This window comes from Sus scrofa, chromosome 1 (genome assembly GCF_000003025.6).
Source record: "Sus scrofa isolate TJ Tabasco breed Duroc chromosome 1, Sscrofa11.1, whole genome shotgun sequence".
Taxonomy (NCBI): Eukaryota; Metazoa; Chordata; class Mammalia; order Artiodactyla; family Suidae; genus Sus; species Sus scrofa.
Window position 1 is genome coordinate 180,933,188 of NC_010443.5, and position 19,074 is coordinate 180,952,261.

At 37.8% G+C, this 19,074-nt stretch overlaps 1 protein-coding gene across 2 annotated transcripts; it reads left to right on the plus strand.

Annotated features, from left to right (window-relative positions):
* TMX1 (thioredoxin related transmembrane protein 1) lies at window positions 491–17,639 on the plus strand. 2 transcript variants are annotated; one of them, XM_001928249.4, is made up of 8 exons: window positions 491–897; window positions 4,132–4,247; window positions 5,923–5,968; window positions 7,753–7,881; window positions 10,111–10,156; window positions 10,274–10,375; window positions 10,479–10,545; window positions 14,052–17,639. In XM_001928249.4, the coding sequence occupies exons 1-8, from the start codon at window positions 746–748 to the stop codon at window positions 14,228–14,230; spliced, it is 837 nt and encodes a 278-aa protein (XP_001928284.1). In that variant the 5' UTR covers window positions 491–745; the 3' UTR covers window positions 14,231–17,639. The 2 variants fall into 2 exon arrangements, with proteins under 2 accessions (XP_001928284.1, XP_020957466.1); XM_021101807.1 differs by lacking the exon at window positions 491–897 and adding an exon at window positions 1,479–2,218 and having other exon boundaries at window positions 14,052–17,637.

A 19,074-nucleotide genomic window follows, 5' to 3' on the forward strand; every position in this document is an offset into this window, starting at 1 on the left:
GTGAGGAGGTGTAAATGCAATTATTTTCATTTGACTGATTAATACCAAACTCAGTGCACATTTTGATTTGTATTTACAGATGCTTAAGGAAAAAATCTGAAATATCTGTTACAAGCAGCCTCTGTGTCTTGCTCCATTTTGAATTTCTGATCTATCCTCTCTGTAACTACTGCATTAAAAAAAAAACCCAAAACCAAAAAAAGAAAAAAAAAAGAGGGACAACATATACCCTAAAGTGCATAAAGTGCACTAAACTTTCTGACTCATACAAACATCCATTAACTGTCCTACAAAATTTTTCAAAAGGAAAAAAAAAAGAAAACCCTGACAGGCAGTTAGCCGGAAACTGCTTTAGCATAGACTTACCAATCGCCTTAAGTTAGTATAAACGCCAAACTTTTGGCGCCAAAATCCTGCCGCAGACTTTGAAGCTGTTCTCTCCGAAGTCCCACCCCACTTTCTACACCACGCCCTCCGCCTCTCTTCCGACACCATATTCGGGAAAAGCAGAAAGGAAGGGAATGCTTTTTTGTCATGCGCACTAGGGAATAGGCGCGCTCCTTCGCTGCTAAACCAACCCACTGAGACCTGGTCTCGTCATGCGCATTGAGAGTCCTCAAGGCGCGCGCGCGAGCCTCGCCGCGCTCATGCGCACGAGCAGATGAGCTCGCACGGACGGAAGTGAGGAGAGGTTACGCGAAGGTGGGGGCCGCAGCGCTTGCTGTGGGGAGGGCGAGCGGCGGACATGGCGCCCTCCGGGAGTCCTATGGTCCCCTTGGCGGTGTTGCTGCTGTTGCTGTGGGAGGCTCCCTGGACCCACGGGCGGCGGAGCGACGTGCGCATCATCACCGACGAGAACTGGAAAGAGTTGCTGGAAGGAGAGTGGATGATAGAATTGTGAGTGCGGGACGGTGGTCTGGGGGCCCTTCTGTGGGCCGGGGTACTGGATCCTAGTCTGGAGCCCCGACTTCATTCTCCTTCCTCTCCCGAGCGTCCTAGGCTCTTCGGCGCTGCGGCTCCGAGCCGCGGCACGGGAGCCCCCGACTGCTCGGAATCCCCTAACTCTTGGGATCTTCGGCTGCTTTCATCCCACCCCTTCGTTTGCGACCGGGTAATACTTTTAAGTTTTTTTTTCTGAAGTGTGCACCCTAGTTTGGTTGCTAGGGCTGCGGTGTATGTAGAGGCTGCTTTCAGCTTTGAATTCTCTCAACTTTTCTTCAAGGTTTTTGGGGATGGGGAGGTTAGTCTGACTAGTTGCTATACATTGATTTTCTTGTGAGTCTTACAGACTTCCAGAGTTATTTTTACCAAACTGCAGAAGAGGAAATTGAGTTGCAGCCTTTCCTCTCCTTTTGTCTAATTGTCCTTAAAAAGTAGTCCACTTAGAATGTTAGAATTTGAGGTCTTTTTAGTTTATTTTAAATTTTATGAATCGGGCGTGTGTGTGTGTTCGCTTTTCTTTTTGCCCACATCTCATTTTTCCTTTGGGTGTGTGTTTTTGCAAAGTACTGAATGTCCTAGGTTGTTACTCTTATGTCTCTCTAAGTGGTATTGCATTTAAAAAAGAAAATTAATTGTGAGTGATTATAAACTCTTAAAAGAGTGTCAGGTCGTCATTTATTGTTTGAATAAAATCATGTGTCTGGTGATTCCATTATGATCATGTCCCTTATGCATTGGTAGGTAGTAAACTATCTGCCTTTGCTTTAGTCACTAAATTGGTAATGGTGGTGACAGTATTATTGATACTAATGGTATTAGTGATATTAGTGAAAAACACCATTATTGAGTGTTAACTGTGTACTAGACACCTGTAAACACGTCATATGCCTTGTCATACTTAAATTCTTTACAAATTCTACAAGATACTTGTTATTTCCTACACTTTACAGGTAGGAAAAGCTGTACCTAAAAAGCTTTAATTATGTTGATGTTGTAGAACAGCCCCCTTCTTTAACTGGGTTCAGGTGGGTGTTTTCTTCTGTGATTGGGTTGCTAGTTAAGGAGGAAGGTGAAAGTATACATCCCAGAAGGCCAAATCAGTAACTCTTCAGTCATTAAATCAAGCATAGATCATTTATGTGAAGGACAAAATAGGAGAAATGTTTATGTAGTATGCATATAGTTTATAACTCAGTAAAATGAATTTTCAGGCACCCTTGGAGCTACAGAGGAGAGGAAACATAACCAGGGACAGCATTTGGTTTCATTGTCCTCGGTAACTTGTTTTAGCTTGTCTCCATAAAATGTTCACAGTTTCATAAATAATGTGTTAAGCAATAGTAATTATGAACTAATGTGCAAAATACATTCGAGTGTTACTCAAGGAGATTTTTATTTTTTTTAAATTTTTAATTTTTTTTTTGTCTTTTTGCCTTTTCTAGGGGGGCTCCTTCAGCATATGGAGGTTCCCAGGCTAGGGGTCTAATCGGAGCTGTAGATGCCGGCCTACTCCAGAGCCACAGCAACACGGGATCCGAGCAGCGTCTGCAACCTACGCCACAGCTCTCGGCAACGCCGGATCCTTAACCCACTGAGCAAGGCCAGGGATTGAACCCGCAGCCTCATCGTTCCTAGTTGGATTTGTTAACCACTGCGCCACAACGGGAACTCCTCAAGGAGATTTTTATTAACTCACTGGATCAAACTATATCAATATAGTAGTAATCAAAAGTGAAGTAGTAGGGTTTTTGAATTAGAATATCTGTGTGAAATTAGAGTATACCATAGTATTTTTTTCTTTTCTTTCCTCATCATGTCCATAATTTATATGAGGTTAAGTATTTTAAAAGCACCTAAGAAACAAAAGGAACATGAAAAAGGGTCAAGGGTTTCTAATGCTGTCTGTTCTTACTACAAGTTAGATTGTCTACGTTAAATCCCTCCTGATCAGGAGTTTTTTTTAACAGAGAGATTTGTTTGTAATACATTTTTTTAGAGATTTTGCCTTTTGTGGACAGTACTAGTCTTGTTCCACATTGCCTATAACTTTTGGGAGTTTTATTTCCATAAAATAAGTGAAGAAAGTATAATGAACTACAGAAACTGTACTCATATTTTTAACAGGTGTAGGTTCCTGGTTCCAAAAAAAAGCCTGGTTCCATTAAATTATGAGATAATTATAAAACGAGAAAAATCAAATCCTAGGAAAGATTCAGGGCCTCTAAAGACTAAGTACTAAAAGAGTAAATAAAAAGCTAGTATGTTTGGCCATAGATTTGTAAATCTGAGGTTGACCAAGTTCTGGCCTAAGAATTTTTTTTGGCCTGCCTAGTGTTTGTGTCTGGGTTAAGTTCTGGGTAACATTTTTACATAAAAATGAAGATTTTTTTCAGCTCCTTTTAATTTGGACTGGGCCAGTAGTTCCCTGTTGACTGTCATTTTCCTTTGTAGGAGGGGGCATGTGTTTCCTATTTACCATAGCCCTGGGTGCTTCCTTTTTTTCTTCTATTAGCACGTTGCATTTGTGACTCCTGCACATAAAATTATTAAAACTGATGAACTCCAGATTTGACTTGGAGCTTTCTGGATACAGTTTCATAGAGAAATCCAAAGGTTTTTTTTAATTTCTTTTTTCTTAATCCAAAGTTTTTTTTTAATTTCTTTTTTCTTTTCTTTCTTTCTTTTTTTTTTCTTTTTGCTTTTTAGGTTGCAGTTAACGGCATATGGAAGTTCCTAGGCTAGGGGTCTAATAGGGCTACAGCTGCCGGCCTACGCCACAGCCACGTGGGATCTGAGCTGCGTCTGCGACCTACACCACAGCTCACAGCAACGCTGGATCCTTAACCCACTGAGCGAGGCCAGGGATCTAATCTGAATCCTTAGAGATCCTAGTCAGGTTCATTAACCACTGAGCCACAAAGGGAACTCCATAAATCCAAAGGTTCTTAAGGAGCTGTTTTGCACGTGAAAAAGTCCTTGTGTCTTAATTCTCAGAATTACTTTTCTGTGATTAGCATTATCAGTTCATAATTCTTGATTTCCAGAGAGTTAGACCTGCACTTAAAACCTTTTCATCTTTATAAAATTAGCCACTTTGCTATCTTGTTTTTAGTATATTCTTTATGTTAAGCATATTAGCATTTTTATCCCAATATTATTAGAATGTTTAAAAAAAATTATGTTTTTTAGTTATGCTCCATGGTGTCCTGCTTGTCAGAACCTTCAACCAGAATGGGAAAGTTTTGCTGAATGGGGAGAAGATCTCGAGGTTAATGTTGCAAAAGTAGATGTCACAGAGCAGCCAGGTACTGTAAGTCTGGTTAGTTTTTTTTTGCAATTCGAGATGATCTGTTTTTCCTTTTTCCACGTTAAACGGTCTTAACTCTTAACTTTCACTAGTTTTGTTTTTTTTTTTTCATTCAGGGCCGCGGGTGAAGCATGTGGAAGTTTCCAGGCTGGGGGTCAAATTGGAGCTGTAGCTGGTGGCCTACACCACAGCCACAGCAACACAGGATCCGGGCCGAATCTATGACCTACACCACAGCTCACAGCAGTACCGGATTTTTAACCCACTGATCGAGGCCAGGGATTGAACCTGAGTACTCCTGGATACCAGTCAGGTTCGTTTCTGCTGAGCCACAGCAGGCATGGATCACTCTAAGCGACCTTGGGGGCATCTTCCTCCCTCCATTCTTCCCCACGTAACTGCCTCTGATCTTTTCCCCTTTGCATCCCCAGCCCCAGACTAGTACGTAAGATGTCTCTGAGAAGCCATGGGACATTGTGGTCCAGATGGACATTGGTCAACCGAACATTTGCATCTATAGCAGACTTCAGAATAAGGATCATGTGGTTGAGATTCTCTGTAGAGCCAGGGTAAAATTCCCTGACAAGGGAGGTGAATCTCTTTAATTGGGTTCCACATGTAATCATTAACTGATTTGTCATCATGAGCTCTTAATTACAAAGCCCCCTGGACAAGTAGCAGGCCCTGTCCTTATGGCTACTTCTTTCTTAGACCAGCCTCATCTTACCTGTTCTTGGTCACAGTAAACCTGGATTCTTGACTGCCCTTATCCCAAATGGTAATAATTGCTAATACTTGGTGAGCACTTATTAGAGGTACTGCTTCAAATGTTTTGCATTAATAGTTCTTACCTTGTGGGAGAGGTAATATCCTCATTTGACAGATAAGAAAACTGAGGCATAAATTATTCCTTAGTTATTTTAGTGTTTAACACATGGTGAATAATGCTAGGGTTAATAATGACATTGCCAACCTAATGAAAGATTCATAATAGTTTCCACTTGTAATCACACCTTAGAAACTTCATTTTTTCTTGATTATCAAATTCAATTTCATATAATTTTAGACTTAAAACTCATTATATTGTGCTATCTTGTGACTCCTTGCAGTAATCTTATTGTAGTATACTTGATCAAATGTTTATATATACATTCACAAATGTGTTCGATATTCAGACTCTACATACTTTTTATTATTATTATTTGGTTTTTAGCACCGCTCCTGTGGCATATGGAGTTTCCCAGGCTAGGGATATAGTCAGAGCTTCAGCTGCTGGCCTACACCATACCCATAGCAACGCCAGGTCCAACCTACACCACAGCTCACGGCAACACCAAATCCTTAACCCACTGAGCAAGGCCAGAGATCAAACTTGCAACCTCATGGTTCCTAGTTGGATTCATTTCCACTGCGCCATGGGAACTCCAGACTTTACATACTTTTAAATTGAGATAATGTTTAGTAGATTTTAAGTCGCTTTAAGTACATAATTGGAATTTCTTTCATTGTTTATGTTATAAAACTCAACTATTTTTAGGTATAATTTCATATTCTTTGCCTATTAGTATCTAAATTATATAGAATCAACTTTAAATAGTAAGTAATTGTCCCATATAAAACCTGTTGTGTGTTATTTCTTGTATTTATTTCTAGTCTTTCTTTATCATTCGTAGGACTAAGTGGACGATTTATCATAACTGCTCTTCCTACTATTTATCAGTAAGTATTTGAAGATTCTGTAGTTATGGAGAAAGATGCATCATACTTTAATCAGAATAGTAGGCCTCTGTTCTGGATTGTGTTTAAAGAGCATTATATTCAGTAAGTTTATTGGAAGGCTTATTTCCTTAGGTCCCTTTAGATGAATGATGTATGAACAATTGGTGATTTCAGAGATTGTAATTGTTTTAGAAGATGATGTGCGTGAGAAATGGTGTGATACCATTCAGCACAGTAAATGAATGTGAGCCCAGAGTTGTGATAAGTACTGTAGGAAATTTGGTAAGGGGAAAAAAATCACTACGCTGGACTGGTTCCTAGAAAATACAGAGTTTAAACTCACCCTTGGAGGTAGAATTTTCAGGAGTGCTGAGTAAGCATTCCATCCTAAGGACAGTCTCAGTCATAAATAGCATGATATGTTCAAATATTAGCTAAGAAGGTGCTGTGGCTCAACTTTGGGAACAGTGGTAAGTGAAATGGTTAAATCAGAATGAATACGATCATGTAGTCTTCAGTGTTAGGCTTTTTAGTTTGTCTTTATCTTCCCAAGTGGTCATGAGAAACCTTAAATCTCTATATCTGCCCTGAACCTTAGTGTTCACCTAGCTGTTGGCTAAATGCCAGCCAGCACTTCTCTTATTTAAGGTTATAAAGACAAGAAGTTGGCAGTTCTGTGTGTAGGTATCTTGATTTTCTTTATCATCATTTTTTCATCTTTGTATGCTTCCCTGTGCCTTTTTAGTCGCCCCTACTCCCTTTGTATCTATATAAATGTCTATTCTCTCTCTATAAGTACTTCTTTCCTTTTTCACCAAGTCCTTTTTTCCACATGTCTGGGTAACTGGCTATTCTTTTCTAATCACTGCCTGAAATTTTCTGGAATTTGTTGCCCTTTTCTTTTAGTCATGTTGTTTATCATGCCAATTCCCCTAATTTCTGCCTCTTGAGATCTTACCTGACCTTCAAAAATAGCTCACGTGCCCTTTTCTGTGCAAAACTTTGGAGTTTTGAGTGGACCCTTCCTTGTCGTCTTTGGCTCTGGGTGGATTAGGGCCCTCTAACCTTGCTGTGGGTAGTGAGGAGCTATGGAAAATATTTGTACCTAAGTGATAAAAATAGAAGTGTTAATTAAGTAGGATTAGACTGGCAGTATTATTTAAAGTAGTTTGGAAATGGTGGAGATGTGGGAACAGGGAGAGCAGTTATGATCCTATACCAGTTCCATACGTTGGGAACGGAAAAGGAGGGGGTGGGTGTCAGGAAGAACGCAAAGCAGACTGTAAAATAGAATCACTGTTTAAAGCATAATGGCAGAGATGATGTGATTATGACTGAAAATGCCAGAACAAGGCCTCTAATTTTTAACCTCTCATTTAACAAGAGTTAATAATAAATGCTACATATGATTCTAACCACTTTTTCATGAAGTCATTGCTTTAACGTGTATATTGTGGCTTAAAAGTGATTTTTCTGAGATTTATCTACTTACTGCTTATCTTTTTTCCCTCAGGTTTTTAATGAGATAGAATTGACATGTAACTACTTATACTGTGTTTCATAGTTTGGAAGAGTAACAACAGCGGTCTTAAGACTTAACATTGTTTAAAAATAAAACCTTAATATTTAATTAAATTTGGGTCTCAGATGTCAAGGATAGGCAGTGCATTGCTGATGTTTTGAATATTAGGATTGCTTGTAAAAATGAGGTTATAGGAATAGCAAAACAAATACAAAGTTTATTTATTTGGTACTGATTAATATTTACTTATGATATTCTTTAGTTGTAAAGACGGTGAATTTAGGCGCTATCAAGGCCCGAGGACTAAGAAGGACTTCATAAACTTTATAAGTGAAAAAGAGTGGAAGAGTATTGAACCCATTTCCTCATGGTTTGGTCCAGGTTCTATTTTGTAAGTATGAGGAGTTTTTTTCTTATTTATTTCAGAATTAAGTGAAACACATAATATTTTGTTTAAATAAAGCATTTGTACTTAGTTTTAATTCTAGAACTCTTAGGGTATGTTCTGATTTACTATGTGATGTTTAGTTTGACTTTACCTTCTTAGTCTAACAGATACTTTGATCTTGTTAAGCTAGAAGGAGACATTTCTATAGAATTAAGCTGAAACCTTTTTTAGGAGTATTTCAGCACTATAGATGTGGTCATTTGTATCACCAAAAACTAAACCTCCTAAGAATGTGAGCAGTATAATGGGTAAAGCTATCGTTTGAGCTTAACATTTGAATGAAATCGTCCAACATACACCTACTCATGCTGCCTTTAAGTTTCAGTTCTTGATTTAATGAGATTGAATTATTCCACCTGTCTGATAACTTTATATGAATAGTATGGATGAACAATGATTCTAATGGCCTGACTAGTTACTGAGCTTTATGTGTAGTTAGAAGGTATATTTCTTCATAGCAGCTCACTGTGGAGCAGTAGGGACCGACCATAGCAAGAGTGTTTTCTGATACTGTTTTGGGGAGCAGCACCTCACGAGTCATTTCAGAGACCTCTGGGAGTATTGAGTTTTGCTGAGGCCATCCTGGTGTGGCTAGACTATATCTTTCCTCTAGCACACTTGCCCTTGGAGACTGGGGAGTTGGGATAATGGATTCTGGTAGTGGGAGTAAGATCAGCCCTAAGAAATGTTTTGTTTTGTTTGGGCTTGTTTTTGTCTTTTTAGGGCTGCACCCGCAGCATATGGAAGTTCCCAGGCTAGGGGTTGAATCAGAGCTGTAGCTGAAGGCCTGCACCACAGCCACAGCAACTTGGGATCAGAGCTGCATCTGCGATCTACACCACAGCTCACGGCATTGCCAGATCCTTAACCTACTGAGTGAGGCCAGGGATCAAACCTGCATCCTCATGGATCTAGTTGGGTTTGTTATGCTGAGCCATAACAGGAACTCCCCCAAGAAATATTTTGAAATAGAGCTTTATCTTTAGCACCTTTCCTTACACCTCTGAATTGAATTGTCCTTTTGCTCTCAGAATCCCCCCACTGAACCACAGTGCCCAGCCCAATTAAGGCATCTAGTACTCCTGGCAGCATCTAAGTAGCACAAACTACAGGGAGGCTACATAGTATTTATGTTTCACTTCCTTATTCCTATTCCTGTTTTGTGTTTTAAACAACAGAAGTGACATGATTAAAGTACCTTTCTATGTTGAACTGAAAATATAACTGATTTTTGTTTGAAATCTCATGTTGTAAACGATTCTTACCCTCTCTGGTGGAAGGGGGTTGCATGTGACATCTCTTTTGACTCTCCAGGGCAGCACTCCTTTTCGTTTTTATTGGTAGACTGACTGGGGGTGCTCCCAGGTTCACCATGGCAGGTTTACCCACTCAGCGATTAGGGACTGGATTAGGCCATTCTGTGTATAGGAGTTCTGGCTTATGTGTGAATTGTGTTGGTGGACCCTCTTATGTTAGAGAGAACTCACAAACCTAGTTATTGGAGTATGCTTTTTTCTAACTGCCCATGTAAACTACTGGGGTTTAATTATGTGAAAATAATAGTTTTACTTATATGGTGATGAAGTATTTATTTCTTTTATAATTATTTTGTGTATCATTATGCTATATCAAACTAATGCTGTCGTGAGTTTTATTTAACTTTAATACAAAAGGAGGGTTATTCTTAGGTTGGAAGGGCCAGTTCAAATGCTCCCAGTTTTTCTTCAGGCTTCCTTCTCTGCTCGTCCTTTGGAGGACTTTAAGGGTGAATAAGAGTTGCCATTTGCCTACCTACAGTGTACCTAACTTCAAACCAACTGGTTTCATAGAGCTTGTAACCTGTACTCTAGTATATTGGAGAAATCATCAGATGAAAGGTGAAAGGTTAAAGTCAAACAATAGGAAGGAGAAAAGGAAAAAAAAATTTATCATGTGTTTTGTTTATGAGGACATCATAGAGTGGCAAAAATTCAGAAACTGTTGATTTTCATTAACAGTCCTTACTATGGGCTTGAAATCAGTTATGTATCACTAATCTTGAGTTACACCAGCAGTGAAATCTATTGTGTTTGTGAAAGTATAGAGCAAAAAGTAGAAGCTAGAGATAATACACATGTATTCTACTTCAAAGCTATGTATCTGATTGTTTTTCATTCATCTCTTTTATTTTAGGATGAGTAGTATGTCAGCACTCTTTCAGCTATCTATGTGCATCAGGGTATGGGCTGAAATTTTATTTCTATTTTAATTATTTTTGGTACTGTCAATTTTTTAAAAAAGATCATGTTTTTAGGTGTTTTTTTTTGTTTGTTTGTTTTTTTTCTTTTGATTTTAGACTTGCCATAACTATTTTATTGAAGACCTTGGATTACCGGTCTGGGGATCATATACAGTGTTTGCTTTAGCAACTCTGCTTTCGGGACTCTTATTAGGACTCGTAAGTAGTTAATTTTCATAGGAAGAAAAGTACTAGAATTTGATAATTTAATGTAGTTGCACTAGCTTTGTATTGTATATTCATATGATGTTTATTTTTACAGTGCATGATATTTGTGGCAGATTGCCTTTGTCCTTCAAAAAGGCGTAGACCACAGCCATATCCTACCAGTAAGTGTATTTTTAAAATGTTTCTTTTATTCACTGTAATCTCGTTCATTTCTGTAAGTCTGTGTTGCCTTTGTAGCTTAGGTTTCTAAATATGGAGTGGTGGGGGAAGGAGTATATATATTTAACGTAAGAATGACAGCCCAGTGGATTTAGGAACATGGTTATTGGTTTTTATATTGTGGAGAATTTTAACACTGTGTATAAGTTATGCAGTGTTTGATACCATTGATCTGACATCAGTTTATTTGAAAACACCATTGGGGAGTTCCTGTTGTGGCTCAGTGGATTAAAAACCCGACTAGTATCCATGAGGATGCAAGTTTGATTCCTGGCCTTGCTATGTGGGTTAATGATCTGGAGTTGCTGTAAGTTGTGGTGTAAGTCACAGATGCGGCTCAGCTCTGGTGTTGCTGTGGGACAGGCTGGCAGCTGAAGCACTGATTCAACCCCTAGCCTATGAATTTCCATATGCCGCAGGTGTGGCCCTAAAAAGAAAAAAGAAAGAAAATATCATGAAATTCATGGATCCATTTGAATATACTTGGGTCCAAAAAATTGAATGTATTCCACTCTTGAAGTCATTCATCGGTTTGTGACCACAGTTGAAGATTTTTTCTTTGTATGCTGGTCAATTCTGTTTTCTCATAGGATGTTGGGAAAAGCAATTGCTGTAGTCACTTCAGGATTGTCATTTGACACTTTGCTTTACTACAAGATGGGTTTATATAATTAGAATAACTGATAGGGTTTTAAAAAAATTTTTATTAGGTAGTTACAGCAATACTTAAAAGGAAGAGTTCCCGTCGTGGCTCAGCAGTAAGCAAACTCAACTAGCATCCATGAGGACTCAGGTTCGATCCCTGGCCTTGCTCAGTGAGTTAAGGATCTGGCATTGCCGTGAGCTGTGGTGAAGGTTGCAGATGTAGCTTGGATCCCGCATTGCTGTGGCTCTGGTGTAGGCTGATGCCTATAGTTCTGATTGGACCCCTAGCCTGGGAACCTCCATATACTGCTGGTGTGGCCCTAAAAGACAAAAGACCAAAAGAAAAAAATACTTAAAGAACACATGGAGGGAATAATTTTATCCATCAGGGGCCACTGACCTGTAGGGGAAAAAATATACTAAGCACAGATTACTTAAGAGTCAGTGAATGTATGTTTTATATTTATCTCACTTCAGAAACCTTAACCTCACAACAGATTTCTTTTAAGTAACCTGTGACACAGCTGGTAATGTGATGTTGCCCATTCTATAGTGGCTGTATGGTTTGAGTTGTTTCCCATTATGTGTGTTTGGTTTAGGTTTTGAGTTGCTGGAGGAAGACCAAGCTGAGTCTGGCTTTAAGCAGAATAGGAATTTATTCATGTAGTGAGGAAGCCTGAGGGCAGAGTTGACTGGATCCTGGGTCTTAGATGTTAAGATGTTAAGTTTCTGAATTGCTCAGTTGTCTGACTTTGCTTGCTCCTTTTTTGGCTCTTTGCAGTTCTTAGCATAAAATGACTATAGAAAGTTCTAGCTCATCATCCCAGAGTAAGAAGAAAATAGACTTCTCTCTACACTCTATCTTTTGGAAAAATTCTGCTGTATTCCACTTGTATAAAGGATGTACGTTTTGGAAGTCACTGTAAATCAGGGTGTCTCAACCATGACACTGCATGACACTGTTGGCCTTTTGGGCTATATATTTCTATTTTTTTTTTTTTTTTTTTTTCTTTTTACGGCCACACTTGTGGCATGTGGAAGTTTCCAGGCCAGAGTTTGAATGGGAGCTGCAGCTGAGGCCTATGCCACAGCCATAGCAACACCGTATTCAAGCGGCATCTGAAGCCTACACCACAGCTTTCAGCAACACTGGATCCTTAACCTACTGACTGATGCCACAGATTGAACCTGCATCATCACAGCAACTCTGTCAGGTCCTTAACCCCCTGAGCCTCAATGGGAACTCCAAGGACTGGGCAATTTTTTTTTCCTTTTTAAGGGCACACCTGTGGCATATGGACCTACCCAGGCTAGGGGTGGAGTTGGATCAGTAGCTGCTGGCCTACACCACAGTTTGCAGCAATGCCAGATCTTTAACCCACTGAATGAGGCCAGGGATTGAACCTACATCCTCATGGATACTAGTCAAGGTTCATTTCTGCTGAGCTGCTATGGGAACTCCAAGGGCTTAATAATTCTTTTTTTTTTTTTTTTTTTTTTTTTTTGCCATTTCTTGGGCTGCTCCTATGGCATATGGAGGTTCCCAGGCTAGGGGTTGAATCAGAGCTGTGGCCGCCGGCATTCACCAGAGCCTCTGCATCACGGGATCCGAACTGCGTCTGCAACCTATGCCACAGCTCATAGCAACGCCGGATTCTTTACCCACTGAGCAAGGCCGGGGATCGAACCTGCAACCCCATGGTTCCTAGTCAGATTCGTTAACCACTGAGCCACGACAGGAACTCCGAGAATAATTCTTAATTGTGACAAACTGTCTTTTATACATTATTGAATATTCGGCAGCATGCCCCTGCTTGCCAGTAGCACCACCCTTCTTAGTTTGTAACAACCAAAAGTATCTCCAGGTATTGCCAAGTGTTCCTTAGGGGGCAAAATCACCCTGGTGGAAAACCACTGCTCTATAAACCGTTGAGCTCACCACAACCACATGGAATGTGGTGTAGGGAAGGGGTTATTAACCCAACAGAAAGAGGGATGCCAAACAGACCAGATTGTCCACTATAGTAATTCCTTCACGGAGTTTCTTCTACCTTATACCCCGTGTTCTTACCCCTCCGTTCTGGATGCTTGGGATTAGACACAGTCTCAGATCACCAAACAGAGAAAAGCTCATTGGCCAGATTCTGTGTTTTGTGTCTTAGTAACATGGTGTGTTTTAAAGATTAAGTTACCTAGCAACAGACCCTATTGAAAAGGGGGCATTTATACATGTGTGTATACGTATTAAAAAATTCATTGAGCTGTACAATTATGATTTGTATATTATATTGTTTATAATTATACATTAATAAAAATTATGTGGGGAAAAAAGCACATTTATGAAATCATTTTAAAAAAGAAGAAAAAAACATGCTTGGAAAAATAGCCTTTAGCTGTAAGAGTCTGATTCTTGATTGTCTGGGAACTGAAATAAGGGTAGTGTTGAAGTTTATTTCAGTGTACTTATTAACTAGAAGACTTAATAGCAAATGAATATAAGATAGTTGTATTTAATGCAGCCTGTTTTCTTACAACATCCGTATTTGTAGCATTTTTCTGGTTCATTAATTTCAGTTCAGTTTATGAATAGGTAGGTAAAATGATGGTTAAGTAAAATATATCTTCCAAATGAATTATTTTTACAGTATCATTTATTCTTAAAGATAACTTTTTCCTTTTGGAAATCTAAAAGTGATTGATAAATAAATGCTAAAGCAGTTTATGGGCATATGAGTTGTATATTGACTGTACTTTACCACAGCTCTAATACATCAACCAAAAACCTTTGTTCTTTATCCTTAAGAAAAATTATTACCAGAATCTTCTCAACCTTTGAAAAAAGTGGAGGAGGAACAAGAGGCTGATGAAGAAGATGTTTCAGAAGAAGAATCTGAAAGCAAAGAAGGAACAAACAAAGACTTTGCACAGAATGCCATAAGACAACGTTCCGTAGGTCCTTCATTGGCCACAGATAAATCCTAGTTAACTTTTACAAATATTTTATATGATTTTGACATGAACAGAAGATTGATCATTTCTTTTGGTTTGAAGTGAACTGTGACTTGGCTTGTATATTGCAGGGTTCAGTCTAGATTGCATTAGAGTCAATAGTCTACCTTCGGAAAATAAAAGTAGCATTCTGTGAAAAAGTTTGAAATAGGATTTGAGAACAGCATGGTGGTTCAAACAGCTCTTTAATTTTTGAAAAATCTGTGCCAAGCAATAAGATTTCTTTGTGTTTCTTAATAACCTTTTCAAGTCTGAGTTGAAAAATTAACATTTCCAAAGTATTGCATTAATGAGGTATTTAAGGAGATTATAGAAAAAGATTTCTCGTTTGTTAACAATTTTTCTCCGTTTCACTGTGTGAAGAAGAGAGTGTATTTCCCATAAATGGGAACTTTGCCCATTGTCTCAAGGAATGTGTATTTCAGTGACAACTCTGGTTCTTTTAGAGATAAGGTCCAAAATTTCATCATAGATTTAGATTATTCAACTAATAAAAATTACACTGTTTTTTCTTTATACTTTTCTGCACATAGCAGAGAATATGTTTAGGAAGTTTTTATGAGTCCATTGTGTTGCTTTGATTTCTATAAAGAGTGGTTGCCACCTTTGTTCTCTTTTTAGTGTATGATTTAATTTTTCTTACCATGGGTTACATTTTTCATTTTCCATGTTGGATACTCTCCTGAAAATGCTTTTCATGTTTTAATAGTCCTTTTTATTTATTGTTTCAAACTGAACTTTACTGTGGAATTCTTAAAATTGAAGAGCTGTCTAGTTGGCCACTTGTTTAAGATTTTACATTACTCTTGCTGAACATCTACTTGAACTTTTTTTTGAATATGAAGGTGAACATTCCTAATTTTTATTTGATTTTGTGGAAAAGCCTTTGGTATTTTACGTTTTAAAAATTTCATAGAAACTTAATTTGATACAAAAGTTAACATTCTACTCAGGAAAAAGCATCTTGGAGTGTATGTTTTCAATGTAGATTTGTCTTCACATAGAAAGTTCTTAATTGCTTTTACAAAGTCGGTGTATGCTTCTTATGTTTTTGGAAGACAAACTGTATTCTACTATACTTTCTATTGTGTGGTATTTCACAGGTGAGAATCAGCAGGATAGAACATTTAATATATTTTTACTCTTTAAAGAGTTAGAACAGAGCTTTTTACCTTACAGCAAAAGGTGGGGTGGGGTGGGTGTGTGGAGTGGCAATAAAGAACTTTTTAAGCCACAAAGAGGGGGAAAACCATCAATATTCAGAATGGGTTGCCTCTCCATTATGATAATGATTTCTGTGATGTCCCCTCTTGTCTAGGTTCTGCTGTGTGAATCCATTAGATTTACAGTATCATAATGTACAAGTTGTCTTTAAAGTCTTCTCCTTTAGAATATTAAATATTCTACCATTGAAGAGTTTGGTTGTGTAATAACTTTTTGGTGCTTTAGAAGAATATTCTAAGCACAAAATAAACTTTTCTAAGCACTTGACTGAAGCTGAAGACAGGTGTCATTTCTAGTTTCATATTTAGAAATGCTTAACTCCTTTGTATTTGACAATGTTGAATAGTTGTGTCACCATATATGTATTTGATAAGTGTAATCAAAAGGCTGGAGTCATACACATCTTCTGTTACTTGAGATGATAGAGAAAAATACTCATTAATTAATTGTTCTATTTTCTAGTGTTATAGTATACATGACATTATCAAGTTTAAGTTTTTAATGATTAGAAAATATATATACAGAAAATTAAAGTAGACTGAATATGTAGAGACTTGGTATTTCAGAAAAGATATGATATTGTATTTCTTTAGGATTGTCAATGTAGATGTCTGAATAATCAATTTTCTGTCACACCAGAGGCTTACAGGAATTACATTGGGGTCATTTTACCTTTAACAGAACCTTTTTGTTTCTACATTGACGTAAAGGGGCTCAACATGGTAGCTTAGCTAGCAAATTGTTGAGGAGGGAATAAGGTGTATCAGCATCCTGGAGAACCTTGCCCCCTTGGCCCTCCCTCCTCTATCACTCTAATAGAAAATGCAGTTTATGCCACATACTGCCTAAATACTTAAATGAGCAAGACTGACAGAAAATTAAATGCAGATCCCATAGCTAACATTTTTCATTCATTGAGTACTGGATCCGTGCTATTTTCTGGTAATAATTCATTTAGTCTAACTATAGTATGTGATAACTGAACTTTATCTATCATTCAGGTGAATAGGCGCAGAGAGCTATGGAAGAAATTTGAATCCGCAAAATTTAAAATCTTGTGCCTATCTTCAGTATAAGTAGTGAAAATTTACTAATCTAAATGTGAAATTACAATATAAATTCAAATTTTAGGGAGTTTCCATTGTGATTCTGGTAATGAACTTGACTACTATCCATGAGGTTGTGATTTGATCCCTGGCCTCTCTCAGTGGCTTAAGTATCTGGCCTTGCCTCCAGCTGTGGTGTAGGTTGCAGATGTGGCTCAGATCCTGTGTGGCTGTTGTGTAGGCTGGCAGCTGTAGCTGTGATTCTACCCCTAGCCTGGGAACCTCCATATGCCACAAGTGTGGCCCTTAAAAAAAAAACAACACTACACTAAAATTTAAAGATTTTTACTCCTATCAGAATACTGTAACAAATGCTCGTCAGAAATACAAGAATTTAGTATTTGCAGTCTTGTACACATTGGAGGAGTCAAGGTTATTACTGTAAGCGGTGCTTTTGAAAGCAGTTTTCTCAAGTCATTTGTGTCCTTATTGAGCCCAGCGCATAAAATGGCTTAGTTCTGAACTTGTGATAAACATTTTTGAGTGAACCTTTTAATTCAGAATATTCTGATTCATCACAGTAGTTTAAGTTAAAATTCTTTCAATAAATTCTTTTCCCCAGCTTTATTAAGGTATGATTGACAAAACATTACTTCTGACATGGATCTCTTATTAATCAGAAAATTGTTTGGGATTGGAATTTGTGTGGTCCTACTGAGTCTAATTGTATAATTTTAAAAGTAAATTTTACACTGAATATCCTATTTATAGATTTAGTTATGTTGGAATTGCATATCCAGCAACTTTTACACTTATTTTAAAACCATTAAAACTAGGAAAACAAATTAAAATTAGAACATTAATATATAAGATTGTACATATTTGAACTAAACATTCAAAATGTTCCTTCTCCTTAATGATTGCTTATTTCGATTAACTCATACAAATGGAGACAATATCAGTACTGTATTGTGGCCATTAATGAAATCAGCTGTCCTTCCTGTCGACCCATTTGGCTCTGTGACATTATTTATAAGCCTGTTTTCATTGTAGTATCACAACTCAGACTGGTTGTATCCTGAAAATGAAAATATAAGTCAGTTTACCAAATAGAGGTTTGATTTATCTGAAACTTCTTTTAAACTTAAGCATAATTAAGAGTCATAGTTTTAAATTCATTGAAAAATATACTTCATTTTGAAGAATAACTTAGTATTTTTAAAACTTTCCAAGCTTCACTGTTTTAATAAAGTATGTAATAGAAATAAGATTAGTAGTAGGTTAGAATATATCAATGCAAGTAAGTACTTAAGAAGTTTCAAAATATCAATACCAAGGCATTCCTAAGAAACTTTCTCTAAACTTTATTCTTTTCGTTTCCACAGAATCAAGTATATACTTGGTTGGAAATTTTAAGTGCTCTGAACTCTGTCTCCACCACCCAAACCCAACTAATACTTCTCAAACTGCATTAACAAATGAACTGTTTGCTCTACTGTGCCTCATTCCATCTGTTTGTTCAAGAGTCGGCTCAAATCTTTTGAGTCCTTTTTGGCCCACAGTCGTGTATTTCATAAATAAACTGTTTTGTGTTTTTGCCATTCTCTGGCAGTTAAATCACATACTATCTTGTCATATTTCTTCTCTTGCATTTATTATACCAGTTACCTGAGTGACATTGAACAAATCACAGTACATCTTGAGGCTTTGATTTGTGAATAAAGTGACTTATGAGATTCTCTACCTTTAATAAGGTAATCATTGCTCTCATCTGTTGGCTCAAAAACCTGACTGTCTACTCTTTGGGGCCTGAAACTCACTGTTACTTTGAGACAAAGTATAGTGTGGGGAGACTTCTGGGCAGAGGTCAAGGAACCTGGCTTCAAAACTTTTCCCAGCTGCTAACTAGGAGTGTGACTGCCACCTCTGAAGATTGATTTTTCATATTTGTGAAATGAGGGTAAGTTGATTAGTATAGTGTTGAGATACATGAGGAAGTTCTTGAAACAAGCAGTAAGGTTATTTGTAACTTTAGCTTCCTGGGCAGTTTTCCTAGATCGTAAATGCCATGTGAATAAAGACAGTCAAATAGTAAAGCTGTTAATGTTGACTGATATGTGAGTGTCGCAAGGAACTAACTTTGGTCCTCAGTCTACTGAGATGGGGGAGCAAGAAAAGAAAAAGGCTCTCCTGCCTTTACTCATAATAAATACTGGTGTTTGTTCTAACCCTCACATCCTTCACCTCAGAACCTAGATTTTAGTTCTCCATTGCACTGCAGCCCTGTGCTTCAGGTGAAGCCAACTCCATCCTCACTAGGGGTGAGTTTAAATCCTTTTTGGATTTTATTTTGTTTAGTGAGCAAATTCTTGGGTCATTTTTGAGGGTTACTTGAGTTTACTGAGAGTGGGAGCAATGTAAATTGAAAGTGTTGAGAGAATTAACACTTTCAATGTTAATTTGTACCCTTTGAGGAGGAGGAAATAAAGGATGAGATATATTTATGTCTTCTGAAATATGTGGGGTTTTTAAAGTTTATTTTTTGTT